This window comes from Macaca mulatta, chromosome 4, assembly GCF_049350105.2.
Source record: "Macaca mulatta isolate MMU2019108-1 chromosome 4, T2T-MMU8v2.0, whole genome shotgun sequence".
NCBI lineage: Eukaryota > Metazoa > Chordata > Mammalia > Primates > Cercopithecidae > Macaca > Macaca mulatta.
In genome coordinates this window covers 75,198,091-75,220,322 of record NC_133409.1, presented here as the reverse complement: position 1 = coordinate 75,220,322, position 22,232 = coordinate 75,198,091, and the positions used below count along the sequence as shown (strand labels likewise).

Below are 22,232 nucleotides of genomic sequence, written 5' to 3'. Positions count from 1 at the left end.
CCAAATCATGAAGGGCTTTGCAAGCCACTTAAAGTTTGAGCTTTCCTCTAAAAGCAAAAGGAATTTTTGAACTAAAGGCATTTAAGCAGAAATGCAGGGGTGTGTGTGTGTGTGTGTGTGTGTGTGTGTGAGAGAGAGAGAGAGAGAGAGAGAGAAAGGGAGGGAGAGAGAGAGTGAGCATGGAGAGGTTTTAATCTTAGAAAACCTCTGTTTTTCTAAGGTTTGTTGCCCTGGCAGCAGTGTGAAGGGTAGTTTATGTGACCAGCCCTGTGGAGGCTGCGTGGCGGGAACCTGCTGTGGAGGAGGTGGTGGTGAGCACAGCTGTCTGGTCAGAACTTTTGTTCTGTTGTGGGTGAAGTGAGAGCGCTGCACAGAGTTCGTGGTGTGCCCACCTGGAGGGTGGGGCTTGTGGGGAAGAAGCTCAGGGCGAGAATAAAGAACTGTCTCAGCAAGGAGTAAGCACCTCAGATTTGGAGCCACTGGTCAGTTCCCCCCAATGTCTTGCTCTCTCCTCCGGGGGCCTGGAAAGTCACCTGACACTAGAGACAGTAGACGCCAGGGGGAGGGAAGAGCAGCTCAATTTGGAGGAGACACCTGAGAAGATGGTAGGTACGTACCTGAGTCTTCCTGAGTTATTGCTGGAAAATGGGGAGATGCCAAATGGATGAAGACCAAACTGAACAGCAGCTCATACCCATAACTTCTAGTCTCTTTCCATGTGGCTTAGTGGCTTTCTTAAGATGTCAGTGAGGATCCAGGGTTAGGTGAGGAGGTAGGTCTATGCCTTAAAAGGAGCAGACCTTCTCTGAACCCCTTCCTTCCTTTCCTTTCTATAATCCTCAGCCTCCTCTAATCCTTCCCTTGTTTTCCCAAACCGCAGGCCAGACTACAGCCCAGCAGCACGAAGAATTCCGCCTCAAACATCCACCTCACCTCACCTTTGATCTCTGCAGTCAGGGTCTCATCTTGTAAACAGACATTACAGGTAGGAAGAAGTCTTGATTTCAGTTACAAAACTCAGAAGTTGAGGGGCATCAGCCTGCTCTGAATAGCAGTGGATGGAGAGTGGGGGAAGGCGGAGCTGGTGGCCGGAGAGGAGACTCCTGGGTGGAGTACTGGAAATCCTGTTGAGGGATTTCATCCATTTCTGCAGTGTGGTTTCGATAATGAAACTTCTTCCCCATCTCTCTAAGAAATCGTAACTAGAATATGAGTTTCTCCTTGGTATGCAGAGTTGGATTTGGAGGGGGGTGTTGGCATTAATTGAAGTGCTTTCTCCTACTTGGTGGGGTATGCAGGGGTGTGTCTGTGAAGCACTGTGAAATCAGTCCCCAAAAATGTAAAAGAAAGGATGTTTGTGCCATACACACGTGTGTGTATATTGATTTTGTCTTGATTTTTAGTTGCCTACGGTTTTTGGTGACTCATGAGGCCTGGAAGAATCAAAATTTTAGATTATTGTTGATTCTTGAGAGAGAGAAATCTGGTACTTCCAGACCCTGGCACAGTCTTCTGTAATTACGTTATATTTCATAATTGTTTGGAACGGGATTATTTGTCCAATTCCATCACACATGATTATTTCCTTCTCTTGCCTTATAAATTGGATAAAGCTCTTATCAGTATTCGCCCAGCCATAGGAAACAGCCTGAGTTTTTCAGGCCCTCACATTGCGCTTAGAGAGAATTTTAACATATCTAAAAATACCAGGCCTGGTGCTATTTGTTTAACACTGTTGTTGCAGAGCCCTCTCTTTGGGCTAACCCAGCCCCTGCTGCAGCAAGCAAAGATTACAATGAATGAAAATCCATAAAACAGGAGCACCACTAACTGGCAGATGTTAGACAGAGAAAACCTCAGTGGATGCTGTCTGAGGATCAGCACATAGTCATTGGCAGAACAAGGCTAGCTCGCAGGGCCTCCAGGTGGGCAGCCAGGAAACTAGCCTGCTTAGCGTTTCCTGTGGAGGATCTCAGGGCCTGCTGTTCGTGTGACTGAGCCTGCTTGCACAGGGAGAGAGGTTCACTGCCTGGGGGACAAGGCTGTAGACCGGAGGGGATGCTGGCATAGCACAGAGTTGATGTCCGTCTTCGTTTCTCCACTCCTCACTTGTATTTGGAGGCACCGTGCAGTGTGGCGAGTGCTTTGGCATCGATTGGCTTTGTACCCAACACAGAGTGGGTTCTCCCTGCCTACGAGGGACAGATCATGGCTCAGAGAGGCTTTGTGTCATATGTGGAAGGAAGTGACTTCATTGTGACTTGAACCTTTGCCTTCTGCCTTAATGGCTGGTGTTCTTCCCACAACATTTGCTGTCTTAATATAATCCCTGAGGCAAATGCTTTCTAGCTGGGAAACAGAAGCCTTGAGTCAGAGAAAGGCTGAGATGGGTTTGAACTTCCTTGGATGTCGATGGAGATTTTATCAGAAGGAGAAGAGGAGGAGAGCTTAGGTCTCTGCCCAAGGGAGTGGCTCAAGCTATTTTGTGGAAGTTGTGTAGACCAGGGAATATTCAGTCTGGATATGCAAGGGGAGTTGAAACCTGCCCCTGGCTTGAGGTTGCATTCTTTGTGCTCCACTAGAGGTTAAGGTAGCCCTAGCTCTAGCTGTCCCAGGTACTGTGAAGTTACTAAGCATATAAAAATATCATCCAAATTCTATGTATTCATAAGCAAGGCCAGCACGTTCTTTTAGCTGAGGAATGACTGTCACTTTGTATGTCAGAAGAATTGGCTATGATTTTAAACAAAACACTTATTATTTTGAGTTTTTAGCTGTAATGTTCTTTACAATCATAACGTAGCCCTACATTTTACCGAGTTCAACAGTCTAGCTAAATATAGAACTGTCAAAAAAAAAAAAAAAAAAAAAACCAAAAACCCCAAATTTCTAAAAATGGTTCCCAGGTAGGATTTATTTAAAATCTACTTATGTATTAACATATACAAATAACAAATATAAACAATGTTAAAAACCAAGAAACACAATCCAGGCTTAAACATTCTGTTATTATTCAACTAAGAAAGAGCTGGCTCTGTTTTTCTTGCAAAAGAAAAGCGTTCCTAAGTGAGCAGTCACTAAAGTTACTGGTAATATAGCATAATGTAGTTCACAGTTTTACAAGCGCATTTTAATTTTCTTGTGTTTCTTTCCTTCTACTTTCTACCTTTACATCCCACTTCATTGTAAACATTTTCTGTTCTTTTTCCAATGGGGCCATCTTTCTGTTTTCTTTCAACCTTGCTTCCTCAGTGAGAAGAATGCTGGTGTCGGCGACCCCTTGAGCCCTGTTTTAGCAGTAATGGCTGGTGGAACCAGAGTCCCTTCTCTCTCCTCCATGTTAACAGAATGTGGAAGTATTCCTGAATCATCAATCCTTCATAACGGGAAGAGGCAGGTAGAAAGCAAAAGCCTTGAGGATGTCACAGCTCTTGCCCCCTTCAAGTTTAATTTTTTTTTTTTTTTAGAATCTTAAACTAAATCCTTTATTTCAAAAACAAACATAAAATAATTTCCCAGGCAGAGAAAAGGTCTGAGATGGAAGCTTTCTTGTTAGCAGTCCCTTCCTGCATAAACCGGGTTGGATAAAGAGGGGAGAGAGAATGGCCAAGGGTATGGAAAGCTTTCACAATGCATGCCGAGTGTGAAGTGACACCCCCAGCAGATGGGGTTTATCATCTTTACTTAGTCACACAACATCAAGGACTGGTTAGTTCCAGGGAAGGGCTCCATTTCATCACCTGGGTCAGTTCTCTTCCCCCGCATGCTCCACAATGCAGTAGAACCAAACAACGCGTTCACCTACAATAGAATGTTTAAATAACACCTTACTTCTTACTTATAACTGCCCTTACTTCTTTGTGCTGTCAGGAAAAGAAAAAAACAGAAAGCAATAAAACCCAAACCCTTTGGCAAGCCAGCCGGTGCCTATTCTCCTAGGGCATTTTTAGTGGAACTTCAGCTGGGCCTTGCCCTCCTCCCAATATCAGTGAGGAAAGTGGCAGCGGGATAGGTTTGCTCATGTGCACTGCAGTAGAAAGAGAAACCAAACACAATTCGGGCCACAGGTGGATTCTGGCACATTTTTAGATTGGATTGGTTAAAAGTGTCATGTTGTGCACAGGATGCAGGCAAAGGAGTTTTTTTTTTTGAGACGTAATGCCCGAAGGCAGCATGAACGGTCCAATCTACCCTTGGGGAGGAGCTCCCTGTGTAAGGACAGAGAAACTAGGGGGCCTCGAGGAAAGTGTTGGTTCGGAAGATGGAGGAGACAATCTTTCCGGTGGCATTGATGGTGCCTTCGCTGTCTGAGCTGGACTCGGAGTCGCTGCTCCCAGAGTAGGCGCCCAGGCCCGGGAGGATGCCGATACAGACTGCAGCAGAGGGGCAGTGGATGGAGGGGCCACTCAGGGAAGTGTTTCCGAGAGACTTGCAGGATGAGGGCTCTTGATTCTTGTCATCTGGCTCAGGGTCTGGTTTCAGTCTTTTCACACTGTGGCCACTCTCTGAGCTCTTATGCTTCACAGCTCCTGCCAACAGCTTTGCCTGGGAGAACTTGTTCTTGGTTTCTATGGGCTTCACAGTTAGTTTCTTTTCCACTTCCTTCTTGTTCTCTTGAGAAATTCCAACCTTCTTGAGGTTATTTCTGTATTCCTTCAGTTCTTTCAGTTCTTCTTCTCTTCGTTGCTTTTCTATTAGTTCCTGCTGTCGAGAAACCTCATCAAGGAAGTTGGTCTCATCTTCATCTAAGCCTCTTACCATGTTTTTGAATTTGAACTGTTCCTCATACTCCTGCTGCTTCCTGTCCTTCTGTTCCTGTAGTCTTTCATACAGAGAGCGAGGGTCATAAACCTCCTCTGGACATTCTTCTGGATCTTCAGGTTTTCGAACTTTCTCCCATTCTTCTTGCCTCCTTTTGCGCCGTTCATCTAGTTCTGCCTCAGACACAAACCTCTTTTTGATAACAAGGTTACCATCATCCCCTCCATCCATAATGAAACATCCAATCTACCGGCGCGCGGGAGGCGAGACGCCCTCACCTCGGCGGCGCCTACCCCAAACCGCCACCGCAGAGCCGCTCGCTCTTAAAAAAGAAAAACAAAAATGAGAGGAAGAAAGAAAGAAACAGGAAGGAACGAATGAAAGAAGAAGAAGAAAAAAGAAAATAGCCTTTGCTTTTGTATTCCTTTTGACCCTTCAGGGCTTCCTCCAAGTTTAATTTTTTAAAGAGGAAGCAGAGAAGACCAGCCTCATCTTGTTTCTGGAGAAGGTTTGCTTCTGAACTGCTTCCACTGCTGCTGGTTATGAACGCTAAGAGCAAAATGGCGTTCTAAGCTCCTTCTGGAGCTCTGCTGTGTGCTGTAACCTTGCGGATGCTTGGAGCACCCACAGCCGGCCCGGCCTCCCTCGTGGACCATGCCTTGGTCCCCAGTTCTGGCTCTCAAGCTGCTGTCACATCTGCCCTGTGCCTACACACTGCTGACCAGCTTTGGGTTCTCAATTGCCTGACTCGGGGTTCGGCCAGATGTGTTGGAGCAATGTGGCGGGAGTGAGCCAACACCCCCTTTGCCCTTCACAACGTTCTTCTCCCGAGGATAAGAAACAACTAAAAAGAAAGCCTGATCCACGTCAAGGCTTCTGGCAGAAAGGGATGCATCTGTTCTTCCTAACAGCAGACAGAGTTTTAAATTAGGATGAAAACAACTGTGTCTAGTTCCCAGTTAAGACACTGACACTTGAAGATTTATATAGACCAGGGTTCCTTAATTGGGGATGTACATTAGTATTGCATGGAAATGTTTTTCAGTACATTCTGACGTAGGCCCCTCTCTATACCCACTGAGTCAGAATCTCCATGCGGGCCTCATCTTCAGAAAATGTTGCTAGGGGATGCTGCCAGATATCTCTGTTCAGAGCCATTGGTCTAGGAAGAATGATCCGGAGCTGGTTGGAGGCTGCAGTGTCATGCTCTTCAGGCGTTTCATCTCCCAGGGCACCGTTGTTTTGTAGGGCAGCAGGGTGTCACTCAAGATGCTAGTTATAGCGAGTGAAGGTAGATGGCTGAATGCTCAGAAGAATGAGTGAGTGTCCGAGTTGTGTTTCTCTTGACTGTGCAGGTGAGCACGGTCAGGTGCCTTCCTGGGGTGAAGGTGATGCTAAGACCCTGTGGCCAGGGATAGGCAGCCCCGTCACAATCCTGGCTCTTGGGGTATTAATTAGGCAAGACACTGTGAGGCCCTTGCTTGATTTCTCCAGGCTTGTATCTTCTTGCTAGGAAGAAGGTTAGATTGGGTAATATGTAAGGACCTCTGAAGTTCTAGGCTACTTTGAGGTCAACTTAAAACATTTAAAAAGTATAATATAAGTGACCTATTCTCATTCTAGAAAACCAAGAAACACTGGAGTAAGCAAAAATAAAAGAAAAACCCCATTATCCCATGACCCTGCCTCCCAGAGAACCTTTAGAGGTGAATTTTTCCTTTTAGTCCTTGTGCAAAAAGACAGACACAGATATGCATTTTAGTATAATATGTATTTTACTAAAAGGTGATTGTATACTGTATATGATCTTGTACTCTATCTTTTAAGTGAACCTATAAGGAACACAGGAACCTGTAAGGAACCTATAAGGAACGCCTTTCCATGTCACTAAAGGTGCACTGGACATATTTAACATGGGGGTAGATAGCTTTGTGACCTAGGGCCTGGCCTTGGGAACTGCTTCTTGTTCAGCCACTTCCTAGCTGTGTAACCTTCAGCAAGTTACTTCATCTCTCTAAATCATAATTGCCCTCCATGGAAAATGGCTGTAATAGTAATAGTTACTTTATAAAGTGTTCTGAGGATTAAGTCAGACACTGCATGCTACGTACTTAGTGCAGTGTCTGGCCCATACAAGGATCAATAAATGTTCACTAAGAGTGCTGCATATCATTCTATTTTACTCGAGTGCATAATTTAATCCTCTATTATTGCTTATTTGGATTTCTCTTTGCTGTTATACACAATGATGCACTGATTGTTCCACATATAAATATTTGTGTATATTCTTAGGACATATTCCTAAAAGCAAAATCGCTGAGCTAAAGGGCAGGCACATTTTAAAGAAGCCAATACATAGAGCCAAGGTGCCCAACTGAAAGGTTGTGGCAGCCTATGAGAGTGGCCATTCCCCACATCTAAGGGATGTGTGTGTTAGTTTTCCTTAGATTTTATTTTGTTTTTGAATTTAAAGGAGAGGGAAAATGTCTGAAAAATGGTGTCATGATTTTATTTTACATTTATTTTTATATACATACTAATTTTGCCCATTTTTCTATTGGAGCGTTTCCCTCTTTATTGTTGACTTGTAAGATCATTCATACGGTAGCAATCCTTTACTTTTAGTTATTAATTCATTCATGAGAGCTACCCAAGTCCCAGGGGTAGCACCTGGTGGTGAATGAGACAGTGAATATCCTTGCCTTGGTGGATATGAAGTTCAGGCAGGAAAATGGATATGAAATAAATGATGAAAACCTGAAATCAAGAGTATTACAGGGCTATGTAGACTATTGGGCTTATCCTGGGAGGCTTCCCACAGGCAGTGATGAGTGAGAAGATGTTACAAAGACAGGACTTAGCCAGGGATAGACTGGGTAGATAGGGGCTCCAGGAATGTAGGTTGAAAATATTTTTTTTTCCTAACCGGTTTCTTGCTTGAAAAAAACCAAACAGGCTGGGTGCAGTGGCTCACGCCTGTAATCCCAGCACTTTGGGAGGCTGAGGGGGGCAGATCACGAGGTCAGGAGTTCAAGACCAGCCTGGCCAATATGATGAAACCCTATCTGTACTAAAAATACAAAAATTAGCCAGGCGTGATGGCGCATGCCTGTAGTCCCAGGCACTTGGGAGGCTGAGGCAGAAGAATTGTTTGAATACGAGAGGTGGAGTTTGCAATGAGCCAAGATTACACCACTGTGCTCCAGCCTGATGACAGAGTAAGACTCCGTTTCAAAAAAAAAAAAAGAAGAAAAGAAAAGAAAAGAAAAGAAAAAAAACAACAAACAAAAAACAAACAAACTTAGCTAACTTAGCTCATAGTCTATCTTAGGGTTTTTAAATTAGTAAAATCAATTAGTATTTATTTTCCTGCATATTTTCTACCATTGGTATTTTACTTGGAAAGTCTACCCCATGTAGTTTTTATTTTTAATTTTTTGCCTTCATTTTATAACCTTTATTTATTGTAAATTGACAATTTATAATTGTATAAATTTGTGAGGTACAAAGTGATATTATAATTTATTCATACAAAGTGGAATAGTTAAATAAAGCTAGTTAACATATCCATCACCTCAAAACCTGTACAATACTCTCTGATTAACTATATGCACCATGCATTGCAGTAGACTCAAAAAAGAAAAAATCTGTATCCCCCATAACTGAGACTTTGTACTCTTTGACCTTCATCTCCACATTCCCCAGCCCCCAGTCTCTGTAATCACCATTCTGCTCTCTGATTCTATGAATTCAATTGTTTTAGATTCTACATTTGAGTGAGAACATGAGGTATTTGTCTTTCTGCACCTGGCATATTTCATGTAGCATAATGATCTCTAATTCTATCCATGTTGTTGCCAACGATAGAGCTTTGTTCTTTTTAAAGGTTGAATAGTATTCCATTATGTATGTATACCATATTTTCTTTTTCCATTTATCTGTTGATAGACACCTATGTTGATTCCTAACTAGGCTGTTGTCAATAGTGTTGCAGTGAACACAGAAGTGCAGATAGCTCTTTGACATACCAAAGGGTATATATTCCCTTTGATATATACCCAGAAGTGGGATTGCTGGATCACACGGTAATTCTATTTTTAGTTTTCTAAGAAAATTCCATGCCATTTTCCATAATAGCCATACTAATTTTTGATGTTACTAGAACCCTTCATCCCAGGTGCGACAGATGCGCATTTAAAATAAACACCAAAGATTGTCCTTCTATAAGTGCCTTGTGGGGTTGGGCTCATGGAGAGAAAGGCTGACCTTCATGCTGACCTCTTAACCTGTGCCCAGTGAAGCATGCAGTCTTATACTTCAGGTAATAGAAACTGGATAGGAGAAAAAAAAGTCTGGATTCACAAGAGACTTGTGAAGGGGAAAAGTTTATTCTTAATCCTCTCTTCTCTGAGCTATTCTATGTATAGCATCTCATACACTTAGCACATCTATATGGGCCCAGGTTCCTCCATTGGTATAAGACAAAAATTTTAAATCAAACCAATTCATGCTAAGATGTGAATGACTAAGTAAGCTATCTGCCTCTAGTCTATGTTTATTTTAACAGAGTACCATAAAAAGGGAATAATATACAATGTGTGTATGTCATTGGATGTTCAGTCTGATATCCACGTCAGACTGAATGTAGAAGATAAATTTTTGGTTAAATGAATCTTTACTTGCATGCTTAGCAGCAGTTCCAGAAAGATGCAGAAAGTTGATAAGTGTAGAGTATACTGGTTAACAAAGTGAATTCTAGAGGCAGGATACCAGGGCCAAATTCTAGTTCTGCCATTTACTAGCTGTGTGACTATAGGCAAGTTCATTAACTGCTGTGCTTCAGCTTCCTCATCTACACAGTGATAATGATAATACCCACCTGATAGTAAGAGTGAGGGGATTGAAGGATTTCTTAAATATATGGTGGCCAGAACACTGTCTAGCATGGAACAAGTGAACAACAGATAATAGTAGCTGAAAATTAGAAAGCTTTACTCTTCTCTTTACCTATGTCCTGGGGATTTTGATACTTTACTTTCTGGGCTTCCTCTTATTTTCCATGTTAGTACATCTTGCATTGCTATAAAGGAATACCTAAAACTGGGTAATTTACAAAGAAAAGAAGTTTAATTGGCTCATGGTTCTGCTGGCTGTACGAAGCATGGTGCTGGCATCTGCTTCTGGTGAGGCCGCAGAAACTTACAATTATGGCGGAAGGTGAAAGGGAGCTAGTGTATCACATGGTGAGAGCTGGAGCAAGAGAGAGAGAAGGAGGATGTCTCTAACTCTCTTCAATAGCCAGATCTCCTGTGAACTGAATGAGAACTCACTTATCATCAAGGGGAGGGTGCTAAACCATTCCTGAGGAGTCCCCCCACATAATTCAGTCACCTCCCATCAGGCCCCACCTTCAACCTTGGGAATCATATTTCAGCATGAGATTTGGAGGGGACAAACATCCAAATCATGTCACTTGCCTGTCTGTTTTCTTTGTGGCTCACCTACTCCTCAAATTTTGCTTACCTGTGATGATTCCTATGATCCCAGCCTTGGCTCTCTCCTTTTCTCTCTGTTCTTTCTCCCTGGACCTCTTTGCTTCTGTGGCTTCATCTGTCACCTTTTTGAGCTGATTTCCCAAACTCATATTCTCAGGCCAGCCTATCAGTTTATAACATTTGGGTATTCTGTGAATTTTGTTTGTGTGTTTGCAATCATAACACCATAGATTAAACTGCTTGAAATGGCAAAGGAGTTAATTAGCTGAAATATCCAGAATAAATGGCTTTAGGTATGGTTGACCCAGGGGATCCCATGATATATCCAGGGCCCTGAGTTTTCTCATCTGTTTCTCCTATGTTTGTTGGCATTGGACTGATGGCCAGCAGCTAAAAGTACTCATGCTGCTGCTTTTTCTGCCCTGCCATGAGTAGAGAGAGCTTCTGCCAGCAGCTTTAGAGGTGAATTAATTACCCTACACAGCATAGCTTTAGAATCTGGACATTGTTTTATGACAAGATGGGTGAATGGATCCTGATGGACAAAACCAGCAGATATTCACTACAGTTGTATTGCCTTTTCTCCAATTCATCAAAGTACCATCAAGACAGCAGAGCTGGCATGAGTTCTGCACCCATGGATTCAACTAACCGTGGGTTAAAAATATTCAGAAAAAAACCCCCCACAAAATTCCAAAAAGCAAAACTTGACTTTGCCATGTGCTGAGTACTGTGTTTGAATCTACATGAATAAAGTGATGTGTAGACACTGTGTTAGGTGTCACAAGTAATCTAGAGGTGACTTCAAGTGTACAGGAGGATGTGCATAGGTTATATGCAAATGCTATGCCACTTTTTATAAGGGATTGGAGCATCCAATGACTTTGGTATCAGAGAGGGGCCCTGTGACTAATCCCCCATGGGTACTGAGGGTCCAACTGTACTTGATGCTTCTGCTCTGGCTTTGGGAGAGTCACCATTCCCCCACTTTCTGTGTTCAAAAGCTCAGCATTCAAATTTGCTCTTCCCTTTTTCTCTATCCCCACAAGCATTCCATTTAGTAAATCCTAGGATATGCTTGTTGCACAATATCTTTCTCTGCCCTACTCATTGGTTCAGTGTACTACCAGTCTCTGTGGCTTTCTGTGGACACTGGGGTCCACTGTAAATTCATTGCCTCTCTTCCTCTGAGAAGTATGCCCACAGCATCCATGCATTCTTATTATATTCTGTTTTATATTGTTACTTATGTCTACCTTTCTTCCTCTCCTACCTATGCTACCTAGCTGGATTTGGAATACCTTGTGTATTAGGTCATTCTTGCATTGCTATAAAGAAATACCTGAGACTGGGTAATTTATGAAAGAGGTTTAATTGGCTCACAGTTCTGCAGGTTGTACATGAAGCATAGTGCCAGCATTTGTTTCTGGGGAGGTGTCAGGAAGCTTTTACCCATGGCAGAAGGTGAAGTGGGAGCAGACACATCACATGGCCAGAGCAGAAGCAAGAGGGAGTGGTGGGGGGAGGTACCATACACTTTTAAAGGACCAGATCTCACACAAACTCACTCACTCACTCACTGTCTTGAAGACAAGACCAAGCCATGAGGGATCCACCTCCATGACCCAAACACCTCCTGCCAGGCCCCACCTCCAACATTGGGGATTACAATTGAATGTGAGATTTGGGCAGGGACACACATCCAAACTCTATCACCTTGGAAGCCAACCTCATACTTCGCCAAGTCTCTGCTCACCACCCAGAAAAGCTCTCCGTGGTCTCGAGACTCAATCACAGCTCTTGTTGACTGAGGGAGCCCAGACTCCTGGCAGTATGCAGTGACGGTAGCATTCTGTGTAGCCGCCATGGACCTCAGACTCTCCTAGGGCTGATGGAATTGCCTAAAATTGTTCCCTGCAGAACTGTGGGTCCATGGGAGAGGAATAGGTGTGATTAGAAAAAAGTTCCAGGATCAAACAAGTTGGAGGAATGCCACCTCAAACAAGGTTAGCATTGTCTTTACTATACGAATTTTCAGAGTCTCGATAGAGCAATGTTTTCATGAATCTGTAGATGATTGTGTTTTCCAAATGAATTTGACAGTCCTCCTTTTACAAATAGAATTTTGTTAGGTGAGGGTCTTGTATCATTCCTTGGCAGTTGTCAGCTGTGCTGGGTGTGGCAGAGACCTCCCAGGGACAGACTGCCTTGCACTGTGGGTTCTGCCCTTGCACACATCCATAGATGCATAGGGAACTCTGTCGTGCTCTATCTCATAGCCGTGTTCATGTACTAAGAAGCTGCAGAATATGATGGTGTTCTATTTTTCTACCTTGTAAAGCTCATGGAAGACTCTGATAATCTACAACACAATCTTAGTTCAGGAGTCCCCTGGAAGCCAGATATAGTGTTTAATTTGTATGATAGAAAATGGACACTTAATAGTTTGCCAACTGGCTGAAATTAGTGAGATTTTGATACGCTGCATTTCTTTCTCAAAAAAGATCTGATTTAAAAATCACTGCTGGAAATAGACATTTCTGAAGTCTTACTCTTTTCCTTGAAAAAATGTGTTGTCCTTTAATCAAATGACATTATGTTACATTGATATGATGTAAAGGTTGAGTAATAAGCAGGTGTTAAGCTCTTTTCATTCCTTGTGCACGTTTTCTTTTCACAAAGGTTTTTCCTACTTTTTGTTATAGTTCTTGCTATTTGATGACAGTAACTGTAGATTGTAGGATGGTCAATAAGAAGGATAAAAGAGAAGCTGCTACTTATTTATCAGAATGTATAAGTTCATGCATAAGGGCAGGAGTAACTCAAATACCTATGGTAAGTATTTTCTGTAAGCCTTTCATGGGGGAATGGAGAGCCTCTTTCAACAATGAAATAATTATTACAACTGGAAAGTGGGGGGAAGAAGAGGCAAGGAGCCAGGTTTTAGCAAATGCTAAAATCTAGCAAATGCAACAGCTATTCAGAGGGTCAGACCAACATCTCTAGAGGAGGCACAGCACAGGTCCATCAGAGAAGAGTGCCAGGTATGCATTTTTATTGCCTTTTATAAGTGTGTGTGTGTGTGTGTACGTGTGTGTGAATTTGAAGGGGATCACACTGGGTATGCCTCAAATAAGGTGCAAGGTAAGGTGAGTTGTGGTAGAGTGTGGGAACCAGGAAGGGGCTGTAGACATCTGGGTTTTAAATTAAGCACTCACCTCTTAAACCAAATCTGTCATGAAGTCACCATGATTGACCAAACATGCAACCAAAGAGCTGATGCTATGCACACAAGCACATTAAGATGGGACCTGTTTTCTTCGAATTTCATGTCACTCTTTGGAGAGTCAGACTCTAGTGCTTTCAAGAATCACCTTTAGGGCCAGGAGCGGTGGCTCATGCCTGTAATCCTAGCACTTTGGGAGGCCGAGGCGGGTGGATCACGAGGTCAGGAGATCAAGACCATCCTGGCTAACACGGTGAAACCCCATCTCCACTAAAAATACAAAAAACTAGCTGGGCGTGGTGGTGGGCGCCTGTAGTCCCAGCTACTCAGGAGGCTGAGGCAGGAGAATGGCCTGAACCTGGGAGATGGAGCTTGCAGTGAGCTGAGGTTGCACCACTGCACTCCAATCTGGGCGACAAAGCAAGACTCCATCTCAAAAAAAAAAAAAAAAAATTAGGATCACTTTTAGATGGTTGTTAAAATCCAGATTCCAGGGACTTCTCTTCCCAAAATTCAAGTTCAGTAGGTCTGGGGTGGGAGCCTGGAATCTGCATTTTCAGCAGGTACTCAGATGCTTCTGATAGAGTTAGGGTATGCTCAGAGCCACCTTCAGAACCACTGGCCTGGAAGGCTCCATTTCTGGGCAGTGAATGGGCCTGTCTGTCTCCCTGCTGGATGAAGCCTGCCCGTAAACCATGCAGCCTGGCGGTGCTATCAAGATAATACTGCAATCGGAACCCAGATGAGTCATATGTAAACTTATTAAGTTCAAATGTTTTTATAAGCAACTTACCTTTTCAAAAATCAGGTTATAGTAGATTTGGGAGGGAGTCTTTGAGTTTGCTTGTCAGAAAAAATACCAAATGCAGATCTGGGGACATTGCCCCCCAAGCAATAGATTCTGTAATGGCAGGAGCCTAAATCTTTGTTGATGATCAGATGACTAATTATACTGGACTTCTCTACAAGAGTCCTGCTGTGTGTTACATATTTCTGGCCTCTTATTATCTGGAATGCAGTAAACCAGCTGCATGTTAAAAGCCCTTCAGTCACCTTAAAAGTATCCCAGGGGGTTCTTTCTTTCTGTCCTACAGAGTTTAGAGTCTCCCCTGAGGCATGGGCCTCAGTCTTTGCTAAATTAACTCTTCAGGTATTTTTCTATCAGGATTGGATAGGGAGAATCTCAATTGCCTATAAATTACAGAGTCAGCACTCTGTGGGACATTGATGTAAATTGTAGCCTTGAGTTTAACCTAATCCTAAAACGGTTTAGATTTTATGCAAAACTAGTTTAACACTGTTCATTGCTGTATTCTCAGGCTGCTGATAAAACGATTGAGAACAACATGGAACTCTTCTCAATGCTTATTTTTGTTTTGCTGGTCTTCAACATGTAGGCAGAATTTTTTTTTTTTTTTTTTTTTTTTTGGTGGGCCAGTCTCTCAAACTTCATCATGTAACTCAGGCTATTAGCGTTTCTCAAAGTCCAACTCGCAATACTATTATCAAAATCTAAGGGGGAAAGAAATGTCTTTTGTCAGATCAAAATCCAATCTAAGTGGTGTGAAGCAATGCCATTCTTCTATTAAACGTGTATTTGAGTAACCGTGCGACAATTAGATAATTTGGATGTTTCTCTGTCTTTCATAGCAATTAGGAAGATATTCATCCACTTCCATGTTGACGACATAATCTTAGTACCACCTATTGGAATGGCCATAAAACACTGATGAGCTCTTTTCCTGATTATCATCAGAAAGTATCTACTATACGAAAACTAAAATTATTGTGGCTGACCAAGATTCCTCAGAGATAAGCTAGACTTTGTCCAAACTGGGAAATTCTAAATAAATAACTCATGCAGACTTAAATAAGATAACAAATGTAAAAATTCTGGGTAGAATGTGAAGCTCTATTCATGTTAGAGACTATTTTTGTGGTTCTTGCGGGTACCTATGGCAGCTAACAGCCTGATGGACTCATGAGAATTCAGCGCTATTGACAATCTGAAAATTATCCTGGGGCCATATTGGGATTTCAAAATTATTGAGGTACCCAGGCAGTAAGACTTAACCTTAAAAATTTCAGACCAAAATATTTTCTTTCCTTCTTTGGCTCAGAAATCTGGAGGTTGCAGTCCAAGATCTGTCAGAGTACTTGAGCAGATTTTAAATCCAGTTTTTATAAAAGGCTTTGGCCCTAGCTTTGGGCCAGTGGGTCTCAGCTGGGGTTGTTGCTCTCCCTACCCCAGGGGACATTGACATTTTTGCTTTTCACAGCTGGGTAGAGTACTACTGACACATAGTGGGCATGTAGTAAGGTGCCAAACATCCCACATCCTACTATGCACAAGACAGCCCGCGCCCCCTCCTCCAGTCTAAGAATTATCTGGCCCCAAATTTCAAGAGTGTTGGAGTTGAGAATTGCTCCTGGCCATCAGGGGATCACACTGGGTGTGCTTCTGGGATTGCATTTCATCAAGGTGTGAACCACGCTCCTTCGTTTTCTCAGAAGGTCTTCAGTTCTGCATCCGACATCAAACAAAGACTCAGAGAGTTTTCTCTTTTTTTCATAACAACTTTAATATGCTCTTAACTGTCATTCCTCATAGAGCCTCAGCTTATCAGTTCAAATCATCTGAAGAGATTCCTCTTTAATTGACACTGTGACTTCTTGATACAGAGGCCCTTGTTAGGGCTGTCAACTCTAAAAACAACTAAGAATTTGCCAAAAGGTCAACAGAGTTTTAATTTTAATGTGTTTTCATTTTAATTTAGTTTTAATTTGAAGGGGACAGTCCAAAGAACATCTTGCTCATTTATTCTTCTAGTGTCTCTAAAATCTTTCCCTGCCTCGAGTAAATGTTGAGAAGAAAAATTACACAAGTTAACAAATACACATTGTATTATCTTAGTTTTCCAAATATTTCCAAATTGGATTGATGTGATAGTAAGCCTCTGAGATGGGTTGAATTAATGAAAAGACACCTGTAGAATGCCTTAGAAGTGTTGCGATGATGATCACTTAAGGTTTTTCTTGTAACTTTTTTTTGGTGTGGTGTGACTTAGCATTCATATTCATGTGACTCTTTAGCAAAGGTGTACAGCTCCTGCAACCTAGCAGCATTAAGTTCCTGAGAGACACAACACAAGAAAGAAAACAGGTCTAAATCCAAGACTGTTTCCTCTCATATTGAATCTCTCTGGGTGATCCAGACACCTCGATTGTCAGAGCCTAGACCAGAGCCAGCTTGAAGCTTCAGCCCTTCACCTCTCCACCCCAGGTAATGACCTGTTTCAGAATCCAGATCCATTGCTCCTCCTAAGGGGAAGGTACCCTAAGTCCCATGTTTCACCCTCCAGACAGATGGCAGAAGAAGCTAGAGGCTTCTTTAACCTGTAACTCTTTTCTGGAGATTCTGCAGAATGGGATAGGTAAATACCAGGCGACAGCAACTTTTGTGAGGGGCCTTGATGCAGAGTTCAGGCTGAAGGAGAAATGAAAGGTGTGGGAGTGGGATCAACATTAGAGATGAAGACTTTCCTTGTCTATCACTTTTTATATAAACACACCAGCAGTATAGCCTTCTTCGAATATAGTACCTGGAAAATAAATTAATCTCATTTCGATGAACTTAGATACTTCCTTTTAGTGAAAGCCAGTGCTAGCTAATAGTAAGCCTGCTGATGTGCTCAGTTGCAGTGACTAATTAAACCCAGATGCCTGCCTCTTAATTGGTTTTGATCTTTCACCCTGAATTTTTCTATATGACTTAATAATTTAAGACAACTCACTTCACCTTGAGGATGTGAGCAGGGTAGAAATGATAAATAACAGGTGAAAAAAAGAGAGATGTGAAGTTTTAAAGTTAATGACTTTTTACTAACATGACGCTAACATGGAACCTCTCTGCTCACTGTGGCATGAGTGAGTAAATGACTAGATCGTTTTGCTATGTTGTTTAATTTGCTGGTGGTTCCCATAGACATGAGCAGTTTCACCAGCATTACTTTGTTTCTCAGCTGCTTTACTCCTCAGTCATGGGCCTGACATCCTCCACCATCCTTCTTGGTAGCACCTCTTCTCCCTTCTTCAATTCTGTTTACCCTTGCCTAAGGCTTAATCAACTTAAAAAAAAAATCCCTTAAAATAGGTGAATTCTTTTGCAAAGAAATCAGCCTATTGGTGGCCTCTATCCTATTACAAACTGGTATAGGCATTACAAAAGGGAAGAAATCTTGTGCTTTCAATTCTATGACTTCTGCAATGATTGGTTTGAAAGGCACCAGCATTGATGGTGTACTCCCCTACCTGTCCTTAGCATTCTCTGCCACTCTGAGTCTTCTCTTTCTATTAGTTCTGGTTCTATGTACTGCAGGGAACCTTAGGGATTCACCACCCTACCCCATTGGCTAATGAGAAGCCAAGGCCCCCAAGTCATGAGGACTCTGTAAATTCTCCTTTCGGTCTAATGCTTTTCCTGTGATATTCCATGGTCCTAATCTCAAAACTATTTGAAGCTGAGCTCTGGGCATCATTGTTTAAAAGAATGAAGTCATACTAATTTGGACATCCTAGAGTAGAGTTTATGATCAATCACCTTAAGTTTACTAAAGTATAATCTTGTGTCAGATATACAGAAAGGGGTTTTCTAAGTCACCGTTTTCTAAAGTATGCTCTCCTGAACACTTATCCTATCCAATGCTAGAGAAGACAGTTTTAAACAAATTTATGCTTTTGGAAAACATTACCTATTCTATGTAGCTCTTAGAGATTCAAAATGTACATGATTAGTACATTATAGTCTCAGGGAATTCTCAAAGCATTCAAATTCATTGGTCTATGTTTAACTCTGTGTTTCCCAGAAGTGCTTAACCATAGCTTCCCTGTACTTCCTACTTATCCCTACTAATCACGTCTCCAGGAATTATAGTTCACTGGAATGTACTTTGGGAAATGAGGTTGTAAGCAAAGACATGGGGCAGGGGGTGGCTCTCATTTTTTGTTTTGATTATCAGAGTCCCTGACATTTGAAGTTCCCCAGGAAACTATATTTTGCCATAATGCATAATGTCAGTCCCCATTACAGCATCTGGTACACATCATATAACACTTATTTATATCCATCTCATCTGTGTGCTTTGAGAGCTCAGTGTCTTTCTGGTCCATAGTCCCTCTGAACTCACCAAGTTGTAAACACCTGACAGCACAGTGTATTTCAACTACAAAGGGAAGCTGCAGTTCTTGTGAAAGAGGTGGGATTTCATAAAGTCCATGGAAGTGAGGTTGGAGAACAGCTCAAAGCATTACTACCCAAAGTCATTTACAAATGAGATTCCCGGAGAGTTAACCTACGTAAGAACTAAAGAAGAGAAACTCAATAAGGAGGAAGACTAGATGGATTCTCCAAAATGAAAATTGTGAATCTCCAAAAAATAAGAGATACCCCTGGAAAAATCAATGACTTATTAATTTTTTTTTGGTAGAATGACCTTCTTTATTGTCAAGCTATGAAAATCAAATATGAAATAAAGGGCATTAGATAACTTTATTAGAAATTTAATACAACTTACCCGCTTCTCAAATGTTTGTTTTTGTTCATCCTGAGAATTAACACATTATTTCTTAGTTTTCACCCAAAATGAAGTTTTAGAAGCTATCTCTTCCTATCATTTTCTATCACTAGTTTTGGTCTCTCTCTGTCTTCACTGTAAATGAATGGGCACCATTCCCATTTTGCTGCCAATTATCCTTAGTCGAGGCAAGCTTCCTGTCTTGCAAACAGGATTTTAGTGGATATTTTATAAATAGTATTTCAGAGAATAAGGGGTTTTCAGGGCCTTAAAAATGTTCTTCATATTATCCATGGATATTGCTAATTAAAAATAATTACTGGGCTGGGTACAGTGGCTCACTCCTGTAATCCTAGCACTTCAGGAGGCTGAGGCTGGCAGATCATCTGAGGTCAGGAGTTCGAGACCAGCCTGGTCAACATGGCGACACCCCATCTCTACTAAAAATACAAAAATTAGCTGGGCAGGATGGCATGCACCTGTAATCCCAGGTACTCGAAAGGCTGAGACAGGAGAATTGCTTGAACCTGGGAGGCAGAGGTTGCAATTAGCTTAGATCGCACCACTACACTCCAGCCTGGGTGACAGAGCAAGACTCCATCTAAAAAAAAAAAAAAAAAAAAAAAAAAAAAAAAAATTACTGAATGCAAACTTAGGTCCACTGAGCTAGTGCTTCATGGAGATGATAAGAGTAAGCCTGGAGCCAGGCAACTGGGGTTCAAAGCCCAGTTTCATCCCCTGCTATGTCTGTGAACTTGGACACTGTTCTTAGCTTCTCTGAGCTTCAGTGTTCTGAAATTTATGTAATAGTAACAGCACTTACCTTACAGGAGCATAGTGAAGCTTTAAGGAGTCAATGCCTAGGTTAGCTTCCTAGGGTTGTCGTAACAACGTGCTGTTAACAACATGGTGTAAAAAACGGAAGTGTGTTCTTTTGCAGTTCTGGAGGCTAGAGGTCTGAGGTCTAGGTGTAGCACGGTTGACTTCTGAGGGTTGTGAGGGAAGGATCAGTTCCATTCCTCTCTCTTAGCTTTTGGCAGCCTTGAGTTGTAGATGGCATTCTCTCTGTCTTTTCACATCATCTTCCTTCTGTGCACATCTGTCTCTGTGTCCAAATCCCCCCATTTTAAAAGGACACCAGTCATTTTGGATTAGAGTCTACCTTAATGGCCTCATCTCAACTGGATTACTTCTGTAGATGCCATCTCCAAATAAGATCACATTCTGAGATATTTGGGGTTAGTTCATTGCATCTTTTTTTGTGGGGATACAATTCAACCCATGACACTGCCTAGGAGTGCCAAAAATATGGCACATGGTGCGTTAACTAAATATGGATAATAAGTATTAGGTCAGACACATAAAATTGCAGATATTCGATCATTTTACCTACAAAATGGTAATATAACATGATTTACTGTATTTTTTCTTTGCTTTTTTTTCAACCATCTCTGTCTGGGTGCTCATTGTACCTGACACAACTCGACATTTTCTGGGCAGCCCATGTGAGACTGGTTGTGGTATAGGCAGGAGAAGGGTGGCTGTGCTGACTCACTCTGCCTCTCCAGTTCTGACCAATCTTCTATTTCAACTCTGGGATTCTTTCTTTAATCTTCATCTTCTGAATGATGTAGCTTTACTGTGAAACTGCCCAAGTGTAATTGTCAGGCCTGTCATTTGTGAGGAACCCTTCCCAAGGCTCTGGGAGAGGCCCCAGACATGTATTCACACGTTGATATTTGATTTTTAAAACTTTCACAAAGAAGAAATTTTAAATTTCAGTCAATTAAGACCATGATGTCTTTCCACTCCAACTTCTCTTCTTTCTCCTCCTCTTGGGCCATACTGGAGCCGCCATGGACAATTCTGAGATGACCCAAGGAGAAGATGAGATGGGCGTATGTTTACTGCGAGTGGAGTGGAATACACTTCTGTGATTTGCAGTCCCTTCCATGTATGATGGAGTATTGCTGGCTGTGCAAGTGAAGAAACAACTTCTGGGAATGCCAACTTGAGGAGCATCTGGTAGACACCGTCTTGAATCCAGCACTCTCTCCCTCCCCAGCTGGAAGTGTGTGTTGGTGGTAGGGGAGAGACAAGTTAGAAACAAGGTTAGTATGGAGCCAGAGGTCAGTTTGTGAAAATTTCACCAAATATATTACATTCTTAAGAGAAGATTTGGTTCTTACCAACAACCAGTGAAAATGGAGGTTCTCTCTTGCCAAGAATGTATTTGTTAATGTCTCTTTCTATCAACCATGCTAGAGGAAAGACTAAGCCATCTTTCTCTTCTCTGTATGGAATATATTAAATCATTCTTGTCTTATGAAGAGGGGTTAAAAGAACATCCAGCAAAGTTATGAAGAAAAGTATTATAGAAGTATGCTAGTTATTTAGTTAATAAAAATATTATGGTTCTGTTGGATTTTTATGATCTGTGTTGAATTTGTTAGCTTAAATTGTGTATGTAATTTGTTGAGATTTCTTTTCTCAATTATGTATAAAATATACTTCCACAACAATTCTATGTTTATAATTTTGTACTCTTTTTCTTCAGGAGGGGCCCTAAGATCGTAACATCTTCCAGCCCACTAAAGCTAGATCCTTTGATGCCCCTTGGCTTCTTTATCTTAAGATCTGGTTGCTCTTTGTGGCATCCAATTAATTCTTTTTATCATATTCAAGCTATTTTAATATCAAGTGATAAAATGAATATTATTTGAATATATTGTTGACTCACAGGTAAATTATGGTGCTATTGTGTAGGGAGAAGTGCTCTGAGGCCTTCGTGTCCCTGCAGGCTCAAGCCATTTGAGTGAATCTGTGGCAGTAGTATCTTTCCTGTATGTTCTGACCATTTTGGTATGAATGGAGAAATTGGTTATTTATTTGTAGCATGGGTTGCTATTGCACTCATGGAACAATTAAACAATATCTTCTTAATTCTACAAACTCCTATGTTTTATTAATGTTCAAATAAATTATTGATATTTTATTATAACATAAGTGAGTTCTAGTCCTAACTAGGTGGCATTTGGCTATTGTTGACAATATATTTTTTAATTTTATAAAAATTTTCTATGCCCATTTCTTATTCATAGAATGTTGAAAAGGTCATAAATAATGGCATTATTTGTCTGCAGAATGTGCTGTTAGACTGGGCCTGTTTCATAGTTA

At 41.7% G+C, this 22,232-nt stretch overlaps 1 protein-coding gene, 1 long non-coding RNA gene and 1 other non-coding gene across 3 annotated transcripts; 1 reads left to right on the top strand and 2 right to left on the bottom strand.

Moving 5' to 3' along the window:
* Window positions 1-282: 282 nt before the first annotated feature.
* LOC106998072 (uncharacterized) lies at window positions 283-21,476 on the top strand. Its single transcript, XR_013417010.1, has 3 exons — window positions 283-609; window positions 881-985; window positions 16,576-21,476. It is a non-coding gene; the product is annotated as an uncharacterized LOC106998072 (long non-coding RNA).
* LOC709077 (PSME3-interacting protein) lies at window positions 4,059-5,207 on the bottom strand. Its single transcript, XM_078001237.1, has one exon. It carries the CDS (start codon window positions 4,990-4,992, stop codon window positions 4,228-4,230), a length of 765 nt encoding a protein of 254 aa, XP_077857363.1. The 5' UTR covers window positions 4,993-5,207; the 3' UTR covers window positions 4,059-4,227.
* Window positions 16,050-16,124, bottom strand: LOC114677860 (small nucleolar RNA SNORD28). The gene has a single exon (XR_003729289.1). It is a non-coding gene; the product is annotated as a small nucleolar RNA SNORD28 (small nucleolar RNA).
* Window positions 21,477-22,232: the final 756 nt, after the last annotated feature.